At 42.7% G+C, this 21491-nt stretch overlaps 1 protein-coding gene across 1 annotated transcript in view; it reads left to right on the top strand.

Annotated features, from left to right (window-relative positions):
- zgc:63863 (uncharacterized protein LOC393372 homolog) overlaps positions 1-21491 on the top strand; it is a 55915-nt gene that overhangs the window by 21431 nt on the left and 12993 nt on the right. The window contains exons 6-7 of the mRNA XM_059640600.1: positions 1202-1343; positions 4826-5010. Coding sequence (XP_059496583.1) covers positions 1202-1343; positions 4826-5010 — 327 coding nt within the window. The remainder of the gene's footprint in view (positions 1-1201; positions 1344-4825; positions 5011-21491) is intronic.

Here is a 21491-nt window from a genome sequence, read left to right as displayed (position 1 = left end):
ATTACTACCTAAAATGCGTTGAGTATACTAGCTGTTTCAGGCAAATCAGTAAGTTTATTCACCCTACTGGAGTAATATATTTAAATTCTTGGGCTCTTGACGTCTAGTGTTAGTGTCCCTATCTCTGAACCAGGAGGCTCAGGTTCGATAACCACCTGCTTCAGGAATGTGTCATAACATGTCTGAACAAAGAGATTAAAAATCTGTTTTAAACTGGTGGATCTCTCATAGGCACCTGCTTAGAACCTGAATCATCCCTGTGATTCAAGTAAGAAATCCCGTCTCCCCTGTATTTTACCAGCTTTTGATTCTTTGACTATACAGGCCATCTATTGCTTTCCACAATTAATGTTATTAAAATTTAATGTTACCAGAATCTATTCAAATTTTGTTTCCGTTCTCTGTGTTTCTAAAAGACCCGATATTGTTTGAGAAGGGTGTTACTAAGTTTCTAATTTTATTCACTTGTGAAATTTCCTTTTTCTCCAAAACTGTTTCATTACTGAATTATCAGAGTAACAACACTTGTAAGAGGTGCTAATGTTTGAATAAATCATCTTGGCCTGAGGGATAAAGCCCCACTTCAGAGACTTGAGCTGATCAATACAGATGAAGCACTAAACCTGGCGTGATACAGAGATAGTAGGAACTGCCGATGCTGGAGAATCTGAGATAATACAGTGTGAAGCTGGATGAACACATAGGCCAAGCAGCATCGGAGGAGGTGTCCTTGGAAGAGGTTTCGAACTGGGGTTAAAATTGTTACAGAGACGGTAGGAACTGCTGATGCTGGAGGTTACAGAGGCGGTAAGAATTTTATGAAGAAGGGTCTCGACCCGAAACGTCAAACTTTTCTACTGCTCGGATGCTGCTTGGCCTGCTGTGTTCATCCAGCTTCACACTGTGTTATCTCACTAAGCCTAGAAGTGCAAATATATCCCATGAAATCATTCAAAGATGTGTGTTCTGGTCACCACTGATCCCTTGACCAAATGCATTAAGACAAACTCACTGCTCGGTTACCTGAGTCAGTTTCCAGGACCTGGCAATGTTACAATTGCTGCCACATTTATCTTGATGGCAAGAGTGACTACAGCTGAAAAGTGAGAATGTGAAAAGCGCTACAGAAATTTAGTTCTATTTTGTTGCTTTGAATGAAAATAATTGCTTTGGCTGAATCTGTCTTGTGCCTTTGATTTAGGGCTGAAGTTGGCACCATCTTTGCCTTGAGCTGGCTGATCACCTGGTATGGTCATGTCCTCTCCAAGTTTCGCCATACTGTCAGGCTGTACGACTTCTTTCTGGCGAGTCACCCATTGATGCCAGTCTACGTTGCCGCAGCGGTATGTAGTGTTATACGCCCACTTCTCTTCCTAAACACCTACTACAGTACTTCACTGTCCCTTGTTCTCAATGATTCGTTGGAACTACATTGAATTTATAGACAGTAACAGACCATTTGGCCAATTAGTCGATGCCAGAGCTTATGCTCTATGCAAGCTTCCTCCTACCAGTCGTCTTCATATGATCCCATCAGGAGAGGATACTATTGTTTCTTTCTGCCTGCACTTGCATAGCCATCATCTTAAATAAATTGATACAATTTACCTCAACTAATCCATGGTGTAACAAGTTACGCAGCCTAATTAATGTCTAAGTAAAGATATTTCTCCTGAATCTCCAACTGGACTTGTAGGTGACATCCCCCAGCTCTGGGTTTCATCAAACCTTTTTCCAATCTTAAAGACTTCTTTTAAGTCCTTGATGATTGTGTAATATCTGGTATCACCTTTATTATGACACAACTTAACTGGAAAGAATGTACAGATAACTGTGTCCTATTGTTTCACAAGCTGCCATAAGATTATAAAATCCCAAGGAGACCACCAAAATGATGAATTTGCCTGATTCACTGCTTTCAGGACTAAAGCATTCATACCAAGTTTAATTTTTAACAATAAGAAGACACTATCGAAAAATAAAGAAACTAAATAATTTCTAATCTACTATGATGTGATAAGAGTGAGACCCCGATAAGGCACTAAACCATTATGCAGATTGACCAGATGAGACCTGGCACTGGCTTTGAACAACATCAAATGTGGCCATAGCGGCAATAGATTTAAAAGGGAAAATATATAGACAGGATTGCCACTTTGCATTGCAACTAACATTGTTCCTGCAGCAAAGTGAATGCTATATTTGAACAGAATTGGTCTTGAATTTAATTCCTTCTGTCTGGTTCCAAAAAACAATTATCTTTTCGTCAAGTATTTTTGTACAAGAGTACGGCTTCAGGATTGTCTTTACTTGTGGCTTGTGAAGAGGATAAAATACAACACAACCTCGTTGGGCCAAATGGCCTGTTTCCATGCTGCAACCTTGAATATAAGGGTAGGAAGAGGGGTGCAGCATGCGCAGTGTGTGGGATACTCAATTAGCAAACCAGAGGTCATGAATTCAAATCAGCTGATTGGCATGAAAATCTGGAGCTGGATGAACACAGCAGGCCAAGCAGCATCTCAGGAGTACAAAAGCTGATGTTTCAGGCCTAGACCCTTCAACAAAGATGGGGATGGGGAGAGGGAACTGGAATAAATAGGGAGAGAGGGGGAGGCGGACCGAAGATGGAGAGAAAAAAAAATAGGTAGAGAGGAGAGTATAGATGAGGAGGTAGGGAGGGGATAGGTCAGTCCAGGGAAGATGGACAGGTCAAGGAGGCGGGATGAGGTGGTAGGTAGGAAATGGAGGTGCGGCTTGAGGTGGGAGGAAGGAATGGGTGAGAGGAAGAATAGGTTAGGGATGCAGAGACAGGCTGGTTTTGGAATGCAGTGAGGGAAGGGGAGATTTTGAAGCTGGTGAAGTCCACACTGATACCATTGAGCTGCAGGGTTCCCAAGCGGAATATGAGTTGCTGTTCTTGCAACCTTCGGGTGGCATCATTGTGGCACTGCAGGAGGCCCATGATGGACATGTCGTCTGAGGAACGGAAGGGGGAGTTGAAATGGTTTGCAGCTGGGAGGTGCAGTTGTTTGTAGCGAACTGAGCGGAGGTGTTCTGCAAAGTGGTCCCCAAGTCTCCGCTTGGTTTCCCCAATATAGAGGAAGCCACACCGGGTACAATGGATACAATATACCACATTGGCAGATGTGCAAGTGAACATCTGCTTGATATGGAAGGTCATCTTGGGGCCTGGGATATAGGGGTGAGGGAGGAGGTGTGGGGGCAAGTGTAGCACTTCCTGCGGTTGCAGGGGAAGGTGCCGGGTGTGGTGGGGTTGGAGGGGAGTGTGGAGCGGACAAGGGAGTCGTGGAGAGAGTGGTCTCTCCGGAAAGGAGACAAGGGTGTGGATGGAAAACTGTCTTGGGTGGTGGGGTCGGATTGTAGATGACGGAAATTTCGGAGGATGATGCGTTGTATCCGGAGGTTGGTGGGGTGGTATGTGAGAACGAGGAGGATCCTCTGGGGGCAATTGTGGCGGTGGTGGGGTGTGAGGGATGTGTTGCGGGAAATGCGGGAGATGCGATCACGGGTGTTCTCGACCACTGCGGGGGGAAAGTTGCGGTCCTTGAAGAACGTGGACATCTGGGATGTGCGGGAGTGGAATGCCTCATCATGGGAGCAGATGTGGCGGAGGCGGAGGAATTGAGAATAGGGGATGGAATTTTTGCAGGAAGGTGGGTGGGAGGAGGTGTATTCTAGGTAGCTGTGGGAGTCAGTGGGCTTGAAATGGACATCAGTTGTATACAGTTCCATTGTACCCAATGTGGCTTCCTCTACATTGGGGAAACCAAGCGGAGGCTTGGGGACCGCTTTGCAGAAGACCTCCGTTCGGTTCGCAACAAACAACTGCACCTCCCAGTTGCGAGCCATTTCACCTCCCCCTCCCATTCCTCAGACGACATGTCCATCATGGGCCTCCTGCAGTGCCACAATGATGCCACCCATAGGTTGCAGGAACAGCAACTCATATTCCGCTTGGGAACCCTGCAGCCCAATGGTATCAATGTGGACTTCACAAGCTTCAAAATCTCCCCTCCCCCCACTGCATCCCAAAACCAGCCCACTTCTTCCCCTGCCCCCCCACTGCATCCCAAAACCAGCCCAGCCTGTCTCTGCTTCCCTAACCTGTTCTTCCTCTCACCCACCCTAAGCCGCACCTCCATTTCCTACCTACCACCTCATCCCGCCTCCTTGACCTGTCCATCTTCCCTGGACTGACCTATCCCCTTCCTACCTCCACACCTATCCTCTCCTCTCTACCTATCTTGTTTTCTCTCCATCTTTGGTCCGCCTCCCCCTCTCTCCCTATTTATTCCAGTTCCCTCTCCCCATCCCCCTCTCTGATGAAGGGTCTAGGCCCGAAACGTCAGCTTTTGTGCTACTGAGATGCTGCTTGGCCTGCTGTGTTCATCCAGCTCCACACTTTGTTATCTTGGATTCTCCAGCATCTGCAGTTCCCATTATCACTGGCATGAAAATCTAGGTGGTTCACTCAGAACTTTTGTGAAAATGAACCTGGCACCTTTGCCGTGTCTGGCCTATATGTGACCTCAGTTCCACATTACATGATTGCTTAACGTTGCTGCAGTGGTATAGCATTGTATAACCAATAGTTACACAAGAAAGTCCACCACCATCTTCCTCAATAAGCACTAAACATGACCTTACTGGCATCACCCACATCCCAAGAACAAATCGGGAAGTTGATGGATAAGAATGATTTGGATATTTGGAAATGAAGTGTGTCAGGGCTGCCTTTCAGCTGAAGGATGATTATGAAAACAAAGCCATGAAGATGACTAACTTGATTGCCTTGTTTCAGATTGTACTGCACAGGGAGGAAGAAGTACTAAAATGTGACTGTGACATGGCCAGCGTCCATCAATTACTGTCCAAGATACCGCAGGACCTTCCTTACGAGGCACTGATCATCAAAGCGGAGGAACTGTTTTCCCACCACCCGCCCCCTGAGCTTGCAAAACAAGCAGCACTTCAACTACGTAAAAGGCAAGGCACTGCAGAATTACAAGTCCCAAACCCTGATTGACTTAATCCTAGGGCTTTAAAAGAAAGATGTATAATGTGGGGAAAATGCAAAATTATCCACTTTGGCAAGAAGAATGATTTAAAAAGTTACCTAAATAGTGAAAGATGCAGAGCTGAGAGATGCATGGGGCTATGAGTAGAAAGTAATCAGGAAAGCATTTATTGGGAGGGGATTACATATAGAAGTTGGAAGGTTATGCTTCAGTTAGAGAGCACTGAGGAGACTACATTTGGAGTTACGAGTTTAATCATCTCCTTTTTTCAGTAAGGATGTAAATAGAAGTTGAACATTTACTTGTCTGATGCATGGAATAGGTAGCTTTTGTGAGGAAAAGTTGGATTGGCTAGGCTTGTATGTGTGAAGTTTAGAAGTGTAAGAGAAAATTTGAACAAAACAAATAAGATTATGAGGGGTCTTGACAGAATGTATGTAAAAAGAATGTTTTTGCTTCTGGGAGAAGCTAGAGCTAGGGGTCACTGTTTTAAAAGTAAGGGGTTGCCCATTAAGCATAGAGATCTCAGAAGGTCGTGAGTCTTTGGAACTCTCCTCCTGAAAAAAGTAGAAGCAGAGTTTTTGAATATTTTAAGGTGGAGGGAGATAAATTGTTGATGAGAAAGGAATGTGATAGGTGATATTTTGGAATGAACAGATTGGCAGTGATTGAATGAATAATGAGGGAAGTTCAGTGAGGCCAAATAGCCTATTTCTGCATGCAGCTTTCACCTACCCCACCCCCACCCCGCCCCCACACCTCTGATTAAAGTCACAAACTGTGTCATTTCTGACTATGACATATTAAACTTTATCTCCATGTCCTTTTCACTCTGTCTGTAGTGTTTGACCAATCCATCCTCCACCAAAGCCTTACCGCTGTCACCCAGCAGGGTGGAACAGCTCTCACCTCGTTCTTGTCTGTTTTAATCAGAACCAGAGTGTCCCAGCTACGGTTCCCTGATTCTGAATCATTAAACTTAATATCCCTTAAAGGTCTGCCTTTGACCTCCTCTCCTTTTTTATTCAGTGTTCTGGCCTATATGTATCCCCACATCCATATCACAAAAACATTTTTGAGGGGACAATAAAGTGTTGAGCTGGATGAACACAGCAGGCCAAGCAGCATCTTAGGAGCTCCTTTGCAGATGCTGGAGAATCTGAGATAACAGTTTCCACTATCTCTGATACATTTTTGAGGGAGATTGCTGGGTGTAAATTGGTGTTGGGTTTCCAATATTACAACATCGACTACATGTCAATTGTACCTCATTGGCAGTAAAATGTTTTGGGATGTTTAGTAGCTGTGAACATTTTGTTAATGCCTTTTCAATTTATTATAATTCCAGTCAGGTGCTGCTGTCTGTGAGATTAACTGAAACCACACCTTTTAGTCTTCACACACCAGCTGATGACATCCAGCTCTACCTCATCAGTATCTCTTGTGACTTCCCCACTGTTGCTAAAGTATGAGAGGAAATTTATGCCAATTTAATTTTTGTGGACTAAAATCACTGTTCCTGTTATAATCTTGCTGGTCGCTGGTCCCTCTCCCTGCCAATTGTCTCCGGCTGAGATGGTTTGCTACCTTGGCCTTGTATTTGACCTAGAAATGGCCTGTCACACTTGTTTCCATCTTTACAATTTTGCGTGTCTTCATTCTTGCTTCTACTCATCTGCTGCTGAAATCTTTCCTTGTATACACCTTTGTTACCTCTACACTCAACCAGTCCAGTACAGTCCTAACCACATCCCTTGCTCTTCCCTTCCTAAACTTCCAAAAGACGCTGGTCTTTCAAAACTCTGTTGCTTGTCCTTGCTTCTATCAAGCCCCATTCCTCTATCACCCCTGTACCTGCTGACTTACGTTCGGTCTCTAAGAAGTAACGCTTCAATTTTTATAAATAATTCTGGCCTCTTTAGCATCTCAAGTTTTATAGTGCCAGTTTGATAGCTGTTTGTTCAGATATCTGAACTTCTAAGGTCAGGAATTCCTTCCACTTTACTTTCTTCCTTTCAGACAATTGTTAAATTCTACCATTTTAACCAGGCTTCTGGTTGTCTGCCTTGTATCTTCCTAATAATGTTAAGAGACAAATTTTGCTTGTTACAACTCTTTGAAGTGTATTGACTAGCATAAATCAGTTTTATTTAAAAAACTTGGATCAATTGTTTTCAGACAGCAGCAAAAACTCAGTTTGTCCTACCAAAACGCAGCACCTCATTTATCTAAATTGAACTCCATCTGCAGCTCCTTGGCACATTGACCCATCTGATCAAGGTTCCATTGTACTGACGTATCCTTGTTCACTATTCACTGCACCACCAATTTTGGTGTCATTTGCAAACTTACTAACTTCCTCAGTTAACGAAAACAGAAATTGTAGGAAAACTTCATGCCTGGCAGCATCTGTGGAGAGAAATCAGAATTAACTTGCCAGATCTACTGGACGTGAAATTTGTGGATGAAACAAAGATAAGCAGAAATGTGTCAGAGATAATGGGAACTGCAGATGCTGGAGAATCCGAGATAACAAAGTGTGGAGTTGGATGAACACAGCAGGCCGAGCAGCATCCCAGGAGCACAAATGTTGCTTGGCCTGCTGTGTTCATCCAGCTCCACACTTTGTTATCTAAGCAGAAATGTGTGTTTTTAGGAAGATGTTAAGTGATTTCAGAAGGATTTGGACTGGTTTAGTGAATGGGCAAAAAATATGACAGTTGAATATAATGTAGAAAAACATGAGGTTATCAACTATGGTAAAAGGGATGAGCAGAGAATTACTTAAATAGCAACAGGTTGAGAAGTGTAGCTCTACAAAAAGATCTAAATGTTCTTGTGAGTTAGTTACTGAAGGCTAACGTGTAGGTGCAGCAAACTGTTGGGAAGGTTAATGAAATGTTCAGCTTTATTGCAAGACATTGCATACAGGACTTGTGAAGTTTCATTACAACTGTGTAGAAGCTTGGTTAGACCATACCTGAAATACTGGGTGCAGTTATTGCAAGAAAGATATGATTGCCGTAGAGGGAGTACAACAAACCTTCACCAGACTTGTTCCCAGTGGAACTGTTCCATGTAGACAGATTGGATAAACTGGGTCTGTACTCCAAATCTTTGAAGAATGTGAAGTGATCGCTTTGAAACCTACAAAATACTTACTGGGATAGACCAGGTAGGTGTAGGTAAGCTATTTCTTTGGTTGGGAAGTCTGAAAAATTAGAGGAAATGGTGCTGGACCTCTTAAAATGCATAAAGGTGATCTCTCTCATCCCAGAACTTTATGGGAAGCTAGGGAGGTGATTGCTGGGCCCCTTGCTGAGATATCGATATCATCAATGACCACGGGTGAGATGCTAGAAGACTGGAGGGAGGCTAATGTGCCATTATTTAAGAAAGATGGTAAACAAAACTAGGGAACGAAAGACCCGTGAGCCTGACGTCAGTGGTGGATAAGTTGTTGGAGGAGATTCTGAGGCACAGGATTTATATGTATTAGGAAAGGCAGATACTGATCAGGGATAGCCAACATGGCTTTGTGCATGGGAAATAGTATCTCACTAACTTGATTGAGTTTTTTGAAGTAGTAATGAAGAGGACTGATGAGGACAGAATGGTAGGCGTAATCTATATGGACTTCACTAAGGCATTTGACAAGATTCCGCATGGTAGACTGGTTAGCAAGGTTTGATCACGTGGAATCCAGGGAAAGTTAGCCATTTGGATGCAATATTGACTTGAAGGTAGGTGGTAGTGGGTTATTTTTTGGACTGCAGACCTGTGACCAGTCGTGTGCCACAAGGATCGGCGCTGGGTCTGTTGCTTTTTATCATTTGTATAAATTTGAATGTGAATTTAGGAAGAATCGTTAGTAAGTTTGGAAATGACACCAAAATTGGTGGTGTAGTGGATAGTGAAGAAGGTTATGTCAGTACGATGGACCCTGATCAGATGGGCCAATGTGCCAAGAAGCTGCAGATGGAGTTCAATTTAGATAATGAGGTGCTGCGTTTTGGTAGGGCAAAACAGGGCATGAATTATACACTTAATGGTAAGGTCCTGGAGAGTGTTGTTGCAGGCGGCTAGGATAGTGAAGAAGGCACCTGGTGCCCGTGTCTTTATTGGTCAATGCATTGAGTATAGGAGTTGGGATGTCATGTTGTGGCTGTACATGGCATTGGCTAGGCCACTTTTGGAATACTGTATTCAATTCTGGTTGCCCTGCTATAGCAAAGATGTTGTTAAATTTTAAAGGATTCAAAAAAGATTGACAATAACGTTGCTGGTTTGGAGAGTTTGAGCTACAAGCAAAGGTTGAATAGGCTGGGACTATTTTCCCTGGAACTTTGGAGGCTGCGGTTGAACTTCTAGATATTTGTAAAAGTTATGAGGGGCATGGATAGGGAGACTGGCCAAGGTCACTTTCCCAGCATAAGAGAGTCCAAAGTTAAAGGGCATAGGTTTAAGGTGAGAGGGAAAAGATTTAAAAGGGAGATAAGAGGCAACTTTTTTCATGCAGAGGGTGGTGCATGTATGGAATGGAACGAGCTGCCAGTGGAAGTGGTGGAGACTGGTACAATTACAACGTTTAAAAGCATTCTGGATGGATGTACGATTAGGAAGGGTTTAGAGGAATGTGGGCCACATGATGGCAAATGAGACTAGATTAACTTAGGATATCTGGTCTGTGCTGTATATCTGAGTCTATAACCAGGGAACACGAGTTCAAGATAAAAGAGGGAAATGAGAAGTTTTTTTTCCTGGAAAGATACAATAATCTAGAATGTGTTGCTCATAAGTTTGGTGAAAGCAGATTCAAAGAGTGCTCTCCAAAGGGAATTGGATAAATAATCAGAATAAGAAAAAAGAAACTACAGGGCTATAGGGAAAACAGCAAGGTAGGATGAGACTAATTGGTCAGCTGTTCTAAATAGTTGGCCCAGGCAGAATGGGCTGAATGGCCTCCTGCTGAAGTTTTATTAGGGCTTGAAATGCATTTTATAGCTCCAAAGACGAGGAGCTCATTGCAAGAGCCAAAATATTCTGGAAAAGAGCAAAAGCTTGGACGTTATGTCCAGTGCGGCAAGCCTGCTCTAACGTCTTCTACATCAGTATGTTTGTACATGTGTATATTTTATTTCTAATGATAAAACAGCTAGCCCTTCTTGCACCAAAAGGTGCTGTCTTCTGCCAGGTGGTTGCCAGGTGTTGACCAAGCAGTCAGTACTGCTATGTAATTGTTCATCTTTGGATGGTCAATACCTCATGTTGCAAAAACAAGAGATATTGGGTAACAGTTCTTGCCTGTTATGTCTTCTTTCCACCTCGTACAGAAACTAACTGTAGCAATTGCTGGCTGACATCAGCCAATGCTGCAGTGTCCAGGGAAGGTAATTGTAATTTTTTTTTTGCTCAGGCTGTATCTGCGCATACTCTAGGGCATATTGTAATAGGAGAATGAGTTGGATGAGAGCCAGGCCACAATGATAGTTCACTTGGCTGATTCAGCCTCTTCATTTATTCAGCTTCATTCACTCCATGCTTCTTTCGATGTGTCTTTGCCCATTCTTTCTTTTTGTTTGAATCTAATCTCCTTATGCACTGCACTACAGCCCATTCCCCTACTGCAGCGTTCCCTTCACAGTGTGCTTGTAACTGGGACATTGCTGAGCAGTTGGTCTATTACTGCTGAGTTAGCAGAATAAACTTAGAAAACATTTGTCTCAACCACAGCTTAATATAAAATACATCAAGTGTTTGGATTCTGTCCACCGACAGTATTTAATATGTCTGGTGGAGAAAGAGAGAGTGATGAAACATAAATTGAGGTGGGGGTGATGGGAAGCAAATTACAGATAATCTTCCCTTTCTGGCTTCTCTATTTGGAGGTGGGGTGTTCAGCAGTGGTTTACCTAACCAACATTATTAGTGTGTACCAGCAGGCTGTAAGTAACATTTCCATTTGACTAGATCTGGTAGACATCTGGATATTGGATGCTTGTAATAAAGGGGTGATAGTAATCATGGGTCATTGTTAATCTATGTGTAAACTAGAAAAATCAGATTGGTAATATTAGCCTCAATGAGCAGTTCATAAAATTTTTGAGTTTTATTTTAGAGCAGTGTGCTCTGGAAGCGGCCAGAGAGCAGTCTTGTTCCTAGATTTGAAATTGTGTGATGTGACAGGATTGATAATGACCTCAGAGTAAAGAAACCTGTAGGTGGTATTCATCATAATGTGATTGAGCTTAACATACAGTTTGCAAGGGAGAAGAATTAGTTTAAGACTGGTACTTTAAACTTTAAGAAGGACAACTATGGACATGAAAGCTGAATTTGCTGAAGTGAACTGGTGTATTAGGCTAGGGAAGTAGATCAATGAGCCTTGGAGGCAGACATATAAGGGGATATTTTGGAATATGTCAAATGAATATTTTGTGATTTAAGAAAATTTCTAAAGCGAAGGACCCAATATCTGTGGTTAAAGAACATGTCAAAGGTAAGGAAAAAGCATACAGCTGCAAAGCTGAGATAACAAAGTGTGGAGCTGGATGAACACAGCAGGCCAAGCAGCATCTTAGGACCACAAAAGCTGACATTTCGGGCCTAGACCCTTCGTCAGAAGAACTGCAAAGCTGAGTCTGGATGATTTGAATGGAATGACTAAAAGGTTAATCAGGAGAAAGATATTAGAGTTGGTCCTCTGGAGAGTGAGATGGTGAGTTAAAAATTAATAATAAGGAAATAGCAGATAAATGAACATATTTTGCGTCTGTCTTCACTGTAGAGGATACAAAAATACATCTCAGTGATAGCTGTAAATTAGGAGGTAGAAGCAAGAGAGGAAATTAATGAAATTACAGTCATGAAGGATGTGGTATCAAGCAGAAACCGCAGGCTGATAAGTCTCTGTGTCCAGATAGAAGTTGCTGGTGAGGTAACAGAGGGAGAATCATAGAATCCCCACAGTGTGGAAACAGGCCATTTGGCCCAACAAGTCCACACAGACTGTCTGAAAAGCATCCCACCCAGCTTCTCTGCCCTAACCTATCCCTGTAAACCAGCATTTCCTATGGCTAAAACCTGTAGCCCACATACCCCTGGATGTGACAAGCAATTTAGCACAGCCAAGTCACTGAACCAGCATGCCGTCCCAGTGTTTTCTTTTTTCTTATGGCTGCTGTGCAACTTGTTATATATTTACTATGAACTTTTTTAAAATATATAGAATCCCTACAATCTAGACACGTGCAGACGCGGCTTGGGGGGTGGGGGTGGGCGTGGAAAATGCACACTCCACACAGACAATGACCTGCGGCTGGAATCAGACCTGGGCCTCTGGCGCTGTGAGTGCTGACCACTGAGCGACTGAGTTAGTTGGTGTTAATTTTCAAGGTTCAGGAAACGTTCCATCAGACTAAAAAGTAGCAAGTTTAACCCTTCTTCATGGAGGAAGGAAGATAGAAAACAAAAAACTGTAAGACAGTTATCCTGATGTCTCTGTGGAGGTGTAAGTCTTAATCATGATGGGGATTATAGCTGTGCACTTACAAGAACTCAAGATAATAGTGAAGAATTGGCATGGTTTTGTCAAAGGGCAATCAAGTTTAACCAATTTGTTGGAGTTCTTTGAAGAAGAAACATGTGCTGTGGATAAAGAGGACCCTGTATATAGAGTATGCTTGGATTTTCATAACGTATTTGTGAAGGCGCCACATCAAGATATTTTGGGAAAATAAAAGCCAACGGTTAGTATTAGCATGGACAGAAGTCTGGCTGTTTGGCAGAAAACAGAGATTAGGAGATTTTTGTCTGATTGGCAGGAAGTGATGAGTGGAATCTTATAGTGCTGGGGCTTCAACCTTACTGCAATTAAAATAGATGAGTTGGACAAGGTTAACCAAGGCATGGTGGCTAACTTTGCAGATGACACAGATGGATAGGGAGGTTTGCCATGACGAACATATTAGGAAGGTGGAGATGGATATAAATAGGTTGAATGAGTGGGCAAAAATCTTGCAGATGCAATATATGTGGGGAAAATGTGAAATTGTTCACTTCGGCGAGAAGAATGAAAAACTCTATTACTTGAGCAGAATGACTGTAGAATTCTGACGTGCGGGGGGATTAGGTATTTTTGTGTATGACTCACAAAATGTTAGTATGCAGGTACAGCACATAATCAAGAAAGCATTCTGTCCTTTTATTATGAGAGAAATTAAACATAAAGGAAAGAATCTTTATGCTTCAATAATACAGGATATTGGTGAGACCACATCCAAACATTCTGTGCAGTTTTGGTTTCCTTATTTAATGAAAGCTATAATGCGTTTGAGATGATTCAGAGACTGTTTACAGATTGGTATTTGGAATGAACAAGTTGTTGTATGAGGATTGGTTGGATAGGGTTAGGCTTGTTTTCATTGGAGTTTAGAAGATGTGGGTGGATATGATGACTTGACAGAAGTGTGTTTGATCTTGAATGGTGTTGACAGGATGGATATAAGACCATAATGCCAGAAGACGGAGGAACACGAGCTCTTAGCTTTTATTTTCCATCAAGTCTGTTCTGCCTATTCAATACAACCATGGTTAATGATTCTGAACTTCACTTTCATGCTTTTTTTACTAACCCCCCCCCCATCTTGATTTCCTTTACTGATTAAAAATCTTTCTATTTCAGAATTAAATATATTTAGTGACCCAGCTGTGACAGTGCTTCGTGTTAAAGAATGCCACAGACTCTCAACCCTCATTTTCCTCTGTAGGTTGGTCTAGAACTAATGGGTACTAATTTCACATTAGGGCTCACCTTTAAGGATAGACATGAAGAAAACGCTTTTTGAAAATTATGCGTCTTAGAAGAGGTGGAGATGGGATCATTAAATGTTTTCAAAACAGAATGGATAGATTTTTGTTGTGAGGGGAATTGAAGATTATCAGAGATAACTGAGAAAATGGAATTTGAAACTCAAACAAATCAATCACGATCTCTTGGAATAGTGGGGCAGTCTTGAGGAGCTAAATGGCTGACCCTCTCTCCTATTTTGTATTTTTGTATGTTTTATGAGAATAGCTCATCCACTGTACTTTGGGAGAGCAGAGGGTGATCTGATAAAACTTCATAAGATCCTGAATGAAGGTGGCAAGGTGAATGTGGAAAGGAGGTTTCCTTTTGTGGTTTGGAAGCAAAAGTAGGGTCACCATTTTTTGACGGAGATCAGGAGATTTTTCTCTGAGAGTTGTGTAACTTTGGAACTCTGCCTCAAAAATAGAAGCGGGGGAATGCAGTGGAATATTTTTAAGGCGGAGGTTAAATATCTTTGAGGCAAGGGAATCAAATGTTATTGCGAATTGATGGCAATGTGGAATTCAGAACACAAACATAACCACCATGATCTTATTGAATGATAGAGCAGGCTTGAAGGGCTGAATGACGCATTTGAACAAATGAAAAAGTATAGTACAGGAACAGGCTGTTTGGCCCTCCAAGTCTGTGCCGACCAGCATGCCCTAATTAATGTAAAAACAAACCTGCCTTTTTTTTTCAATCTAGATTCCTCTTTTCCCTCCCTATTCATGTCCCTATCTAGGTACCTCTTAAATGTCTTCAATGTGCCCATTTCCACTACCTCTTCAGATAGCGCATTCCAGGCTGCTACCACTCTCTGCGTGAAAAGCATCCCTCACACATCTCCTGTAAACTTGTCCCCTCTGACCTTGAACTTGCGCCCCCTGGTAATTGAAACTTCAACCCTGGGAAAAAGGGTTTCTTCTGACTATCTACCCTATCTATGCCTCTCATAATTTTGTAGACCTCCATCAGCTCTCCTCTCAGCCGCTGTCTTTTCAGTGAAAACAATCCTAGTCTTTTTAACCTTTCCTTATAGTCAATGCCCTGGAGACCAGACAACATCCTGGTGAACCTTCTCTGAACTCTCTGCAATGCTTCCACGTCCTTCTGGTAGTATGGTGACAAAAACTGCACACAATATACCAAATGCGGTCTACCAAGGGTTTTATTCGGCTACAACATGTTTTGCCAACTCTTGTACTCCATGCCCTGGGCGATGAAGGTAAGCATGCCGTATGTCGTCTTAATCACTTTGGCTACCTGTGTTACCACTTTCAGGGAACTGTGGACCTGCATGCCTGGATCTGTCTGAATGTTAGTATTCCTAAGGGTTCTGCCATTGACAATATAATTTGCACCTAAATTTGATCCTCCAAAATGCATCACTTTGCATTTGTTTGGATTAAATTCCATCTATCATTTCTAAGTCACCAATCTGTCTAAATCCTGTTGTATACTTTCATAGTTATTGGCAATATTAGCAACTCTACCAGTCTTCATGTCATCAGCAAACTTGCTTATCAGACCACCTGCACTTTCCTCTGGATCACTTATATACACAACACACAGCAAACGACCTCAGACCGACCGCTGTGGAACACCACTAGTTACCGGTCACCATTCTAAAAAGCATCCTTCCACCACTACCCTCTGTATTCTATGACCAAGTCAGTTTTCTATCCATCTAGCCAGCCCACCCCAAATCTCTTGAGATTTTAGTTTTTGTACCAGCCTGCCATGTAGGACTTTATCAAGTGCCTTACTAAAGTCCAGATAAACTACATCCACAGCCATTCCCTAATCAATTATCCTCGCTACCTCTTCAAAACATTTAACCAGGTTGGTGAAATATGACCTTCCCAGATAAAACCATGCTGCCTTTCACTAACTAGTCCATTTTCCTCCAAATGCGCATATACCTTGTCCCTTAGTACCTTCTGCAAGAGTTTCCCCACCACAGATGTCAATCTCACTGGCCTGTAGTTTCCTGGATTATTCCTGCAGCTTTACTTAAACAAGGGAACAACATTTGCTAATCTCCAGATCTCTGAAATGTCACCTGTTGTCAACGAGGATGTGATGATATCTGATAATGCCCCAGCTATTTCCTCCCTTGCCTGTCTGCGAAACCCGGGCTAGATACCATCTGGTCCTGGGGACTTGTCTATCTTAATGTAATTTAAGATTCCCAAAATTTCCTCTTTCAATATGTTGACATTCTCTCGTATTCACACACTGTCCCTGACCTCAACATTAATCATGTCCTTCTCCTTGATGAAAACCAATACAAAGTACTCATTCAGGATCTCACCAACTTCCTGTGGCTCTACGTTTAACTGTCCCTCCTTTGTCCTACTCTTTCCCTTGCTACCCTCTTTCTCCTGACATATGCATAAAAAGCCTTGGGATTCGCCTTGATCCTATTTGCTAAAGACATTTCATGACCCCTTTTTGCCTTCCTAATGCTGCATTTAAGTTCCTTTCTAATTTCTCTGTACTCCTCCAGGGCTTCGTCTGTTTGTAGCTGCCTAGACTTGTTGTAAAAGGCTCTTTTCGCTAACCTTAAAATTTCCCTTGGTCATCCATGGTTACTGAATCCTGCCATTCCTATCCTTTAGTTTTGCATGGACATGTATGTCCTGGACTTTAGTTGATTGCTCTTTTAAAGTCTCCCATATGTCAGAGATAGATATGTCCTCAAATAACTGCTTCCATTCCATATTCTCCAGTTCCTGTCTAATTTGTATGTAATTGGCTCTTGCCCAATTAGCACCCTTACCTGAGGGCAACTTGTGTCCTTTTCCATGACTACTTGAAAGCTTGTGGAGTTATGGTCACTAAACTCAACACTCCAACTGAAACACCAATCACCTGTCCTGGCTCATTCCCTAGGACCAAGTCTAATATGGCCTCCTCTCTGGTTAGATTGTCAACATACTGCCTCTAAAAGCCCTCCTGGACACAATTAACTAATTGCTCTCCATTACCACTGGTCTCCATTCTGAAAAGCCTTAGAGCCCTGGCTCGAAGAGATTCCAGTCAATAAGAGGAAAGTTGAAGTCACCTACCACAACTACCCTGCTCTTTTCATACTTTTCCAGTACCTGACTACATATCTGCTTCTCTCTCCCGTGGGCTGTAGGGAGGTCTATTGAAAACTCCCAACATTGCGATTTCACCCTCCCTACTCCTGAGTTTCCCCCACAATCCCTCACTCCAATGTATGCTCCCTCAATACAGCTGTCATGTGTTCCCTAATCAGCAGTGTCAACTCCCAGAATTCTGCTTATTGACATCTCTACCACCTCCTGATTGGATCCTCATAATTCATATGTGTATTCATGTGTATCTATAGACAATGACCAGAAGTAGAAAACCAGGCACTTTATTTATTCCCTCACACTCTCTCAGCTTTCACCTTCCTAAATCTGGTCTGTTGCCATGCTATAATGCCCTGTCGTCTACTCCTGAAAGATTGAGTAAAATTGCAGTACTTAAAGACTGTGATCAGAAATATTACTGTGTTAATGATGCTTGGAATCAGTGTTTTAGTGAGGCCTGGCTTTAATCTTTGGGCATCAGTTTAGTAGTGAGTTTTTGCATCGATCTTTTGGGATCGGTGCTGGAGTGAATCCTTCCACTCATCTATTGATGGACATCGGTTTAGGAGTGAGTTCTGGCATTGACCCATTGATAGGAATCATTGTAATGAGACCTGGCATTGACTTATTGATGGGTGTCATTGTAGGGTTGAGTTTTGAAATGAGCCTAGTCAGGATTCCTTCAGACCCGAACTGCTACTGAGATAACATTGTCCTTGTCAGCCATCTTTTGTTGCTAAGTCATTGAACTGTCATTGTTTGTAGGTTGATGATGCAGTTATATTCCCTTTAATGTATTTTGCTAAATGTAAAGAAAAAGGATGCTTTAAATTTGCCAGTTTGTGTAATTTGACCTGGAATTTTATTGATCTAACCTTATTCTCATTGATGTTGCTCAATAGCCAAAGTCACTACTCTCCATCATGCAGGAAGCTGAAACCTTACCCTCTACCTGCTGTGAAAGCAAACTGCTCCATCACAATGCATTCCCAGTAACTGAAGCCAGCTGAATTATGATTATAAATGGCAGATTTGCTAGATATAGCTCAGTATCTGGAGAGAGAGGTAGTGTTAATATCCAGGCAAGGTATTCTGTCTGTAATGTAAGCCCCTTTACATATCCAGATACCATTACCCTGCTTGTATATGTTTACATGAAGTACATGTGATCTCTTTTACTTTCTAAATTTTGTAAAAGTGTTCACTAACAGTGTAATCCTTTAGTCTTGCACAATAAAAAATTGAATTGGCTTCTTGTTTTTACTTTTGGATTGAACATAGAACATAGAAAAGTACAGCACGGTACAGGCCCTTCAGCCCACGATGTTGTGCCGTGGAATATTCTTAATCCAAAAATAAAATAACCTAACCTACATTCCCCTCAATTGACTGCTGTTCATGTGCATGTCCAGGAGTTGCTTAAATGTCACTACTGACTCCGCTTCCACGACTACCACTGGTAAACTATTCCATGTGCTCACAACTCTCTGGGTGAAGAACCTCCCTCTGACGTCTCCTCTATACCTTCCTCCTAACACCTTAAAACTATGACCCCTCGTGGCAGTCAGTCCTGCCCTGGGGAAAAGTCTCTGGCTATTGACTCTGTCCATGCCTCTCATTATCTTGTACACCTCAATCAGGTCACCTCTCTTCCTCCTTCTCTCCAGAGAGAAAAGTCCGAGCTCATTCAACCTCTCCTCTTAAGACAAGCCCTCCAAGTCCAGGCAGCATCCTGGTAAACCTCCTTTGCATCCTCTCCAAAGCCTCCACAACTTTTCTATAATAGGACGACCCAGAACTGGACACAATATTCCAAGTGTGGTCTCACCAGGGTTTTGTAGAGCTGCAGCATAACCTCGCAGCTCTTAAACTCGATCCCCCTGTTAACGAAAGCCGAAACACCATACGCTTTCTGAACAACCTTATCCACCTGGTTGGCAACTTTGAGAGAGCTATGCACTTGAACACCAAGATCCCGCTGTTCCTCCACACTGCCGAGAATCCTGCCTTTAATCCTATATTCAGCATTTAAGTTCGACCTTCCAAAATGCATCACTTCGCATTTATCCAGGTTGAACTCCATCTGCCATTTCTCAGCCCAGCTCTGCATTCTGTCAATGTCTCGCTGAAGCCTGCAATAGCCCTCAATACTATCAACGGCACCTCCACCCTTTGTGTCATCAGCAAACATACTAACCCACCCCTCAACCTTCTCATCCAAGTCATTCATAAAAACTACAAAGAGCAGAGGCCCAAGAACAGAGCCCTGCGGGACACCACTCAGCACTGACCTCCAGGCAGAATACTTACCATCTACAATCACTCTCTGCCTCCTGTCAGCCAACCAATTCTGAATCCAGACAGCCAAGTCACCCTGTATCCCATACCTCCTGACTTTATGAACGAGCCTGCCGTGGGGAACCTTATCAAATGCCTTGCTGAAGTCCATGTACACCACATCAACTGCTCGACCCTTGTCAACCTGTCTCGTGACTTCCTCAAAGAACTCAATAAGATTTGTAAGGCATGACCTGCCCCTCTCAAAGCCATGCTGACTCCCTTTAATCACGCTATGCTTTTCCAAATAGTCATCAATCCTATCCCTCAGAATTCTTTCCAAAACCTTGTTGACCACAGACGTAAGACTGACTGGTCTGTAATTTCCAGGGATTTCCCTATTCTCTTTCTTGCAAAGAGGAACAACATTTGCCTCCCTCAAATCTTCCGATACGACTCCCGTGGAGAGTGAGGAAGCAAAGATCTTCGCCAGCGGCTTAGCAACCTCCTTTCTCGCTTCCCAGAGCAACCTAGGATAAATCTGGTCTGGCCCTGGGGACTTATCAATCTTAATGTTTGCCAAAATTCCAGCACATCAACTTCCTCAATCTTGATCTGTTCAAGCCTGTTTTCCTGCTCCTCAAAGTTCTCATTCACAACAAGGTCCCTTTCCTTAGTGAAAACCGAAGCAAAAAACTCATTTAGGGCTTCCCCTATCCTCTCAGACTCCACACACAAGTTCCCTACGCTATCCTTGATCGGCCCTACCTTCTCCCTGATCATTCTCTTATTCCTCACATATGAGTAAAATGCCTTCGTGTTCTCCCTAATCCTTCCTGCCAAGCCTTTTTCCTGCCCCCTCCTGGCCCTTCTCAGTCCACTTTTGAGCTCCTTCCAAGCAAGCCTGTAATCCTCCAAAGCTGTGCTAGACCCTTGCTTCCTCCACCTTACGAACGCTGCCTTTTGCTTTTTGACAAGAAGCACCTCTGTACCCGTCATCCAAGTATGCAAATTCAAAGTGTCCAGTGAGAGAAAACTATAGCAAGATTGGAATGCTGTTGGTCCAATAGGTTATGACACCACAAGTACAAATGTAATTTTTCTTTTAAAAAATGTGGTGATGATTTCTGCCTGTTCCATTCTCTCAGGCAGAGTTTCAAGCCTAAGTGTTCTAGGTGGGGGAAAAGAAACCTCCCTCAGTAAATGATCCCATCTAATCCTTCTACCAGTTATTTTAAATCGATCATAAGATGTAGGAGCAGAAGTAGGCTATTTAGCTCGTCAAGTTTGTTCTGTCTTTCAATGAGATTGTGGCTGATGTGATAATCTTCAGTTTCGTTTTCCTGCTTTTTTTCCCCATAAACCTGGGTTCACTTAACTGATTAAAAATCATCTGTCTCAGCCTTCAACATTCTTAATGACTTTGCCCTGACAGCCCTCTCTGCTAAAGAACTACCCTGAAAGGAAAAATCAAAATCATCCTCATTTCTGTCTTAAGTGGGTGAGTCCTTATTCTGAGTATGCCCTCTGGCCCTAGACTCTCCCTCAGCCCGTAAGATGTAGGAGCAGAATTAGACCATTCAGCCCATCAAGTTTTCTCTGCTATTCGACCTTGCTGATGTGTTTTTCAATCCGATTCTGCTGCCTTCTCCCTGAACCCTTGATCTTCCTTACCAATCAAGAACATGTCTCTCTGTCTTCAATACACTCCATGACTTGGCCTCCACAGCCTCCTGCAGCAATGAGTTCCACAGATTCACTGCTCCCTAGCTGAAGAAATTTGTCTTCATCTATATTCTAAAGCGTTGTCCCTTCACTGAGGCTGTGCCCTTGGGTTTTAGTCTCTCCTACTAGGCCTGTGGGTATTCTGTAGGTTTCAGTGACGTCACCCTTGTATGTCTAAACTCCTCTCCGTATCTATCCTGTCAACTCCCCTAAGAATCTTGTGTTTCAATAAAGTCACCTCTCGATCTTCTATGCTCCCAAACCAAATCTATTTCCTGATGCTTCCTAGTTATTAGCTTATCTAATTATTTTCAACTGATCATTCAGAAAGCTATTGCCTCGTTACCATATTACTGTTGACTCAATTAATTCCTATCTCGCCTCTGAACATTCTTGCTATACGCTGCCCTCTGCACACTTATTGATACTGATCACCATTTTTTAAAAAATACAAAGTTTCTCCCTCTTGTCTCTGTTAGTAATTTTTTATAA

Source organism: Stegostoma tigrinum, chromosome 2 (genome assembly GCF_030684315.1).
Source record: "Stegostoma tigrinum isolate sSteTig4 chromosome 2, sSteTig4.hap1, whole genome shotgun sequence".
In the NCBI taxonomy this organism is placed as follows: domain Eukaryota; kingdom Metazoa; phylum Chordata; class Chondrichthyes; order Orectolobiformes; family Stegostomatidae; genus Stegostoma; species Stegostoma tigrinum.
The sequence above is the reverse complement of the archived record's forward strand: the minus strand, read 5'-3'. Positions and strand labels throughout refer to the sequence as shown.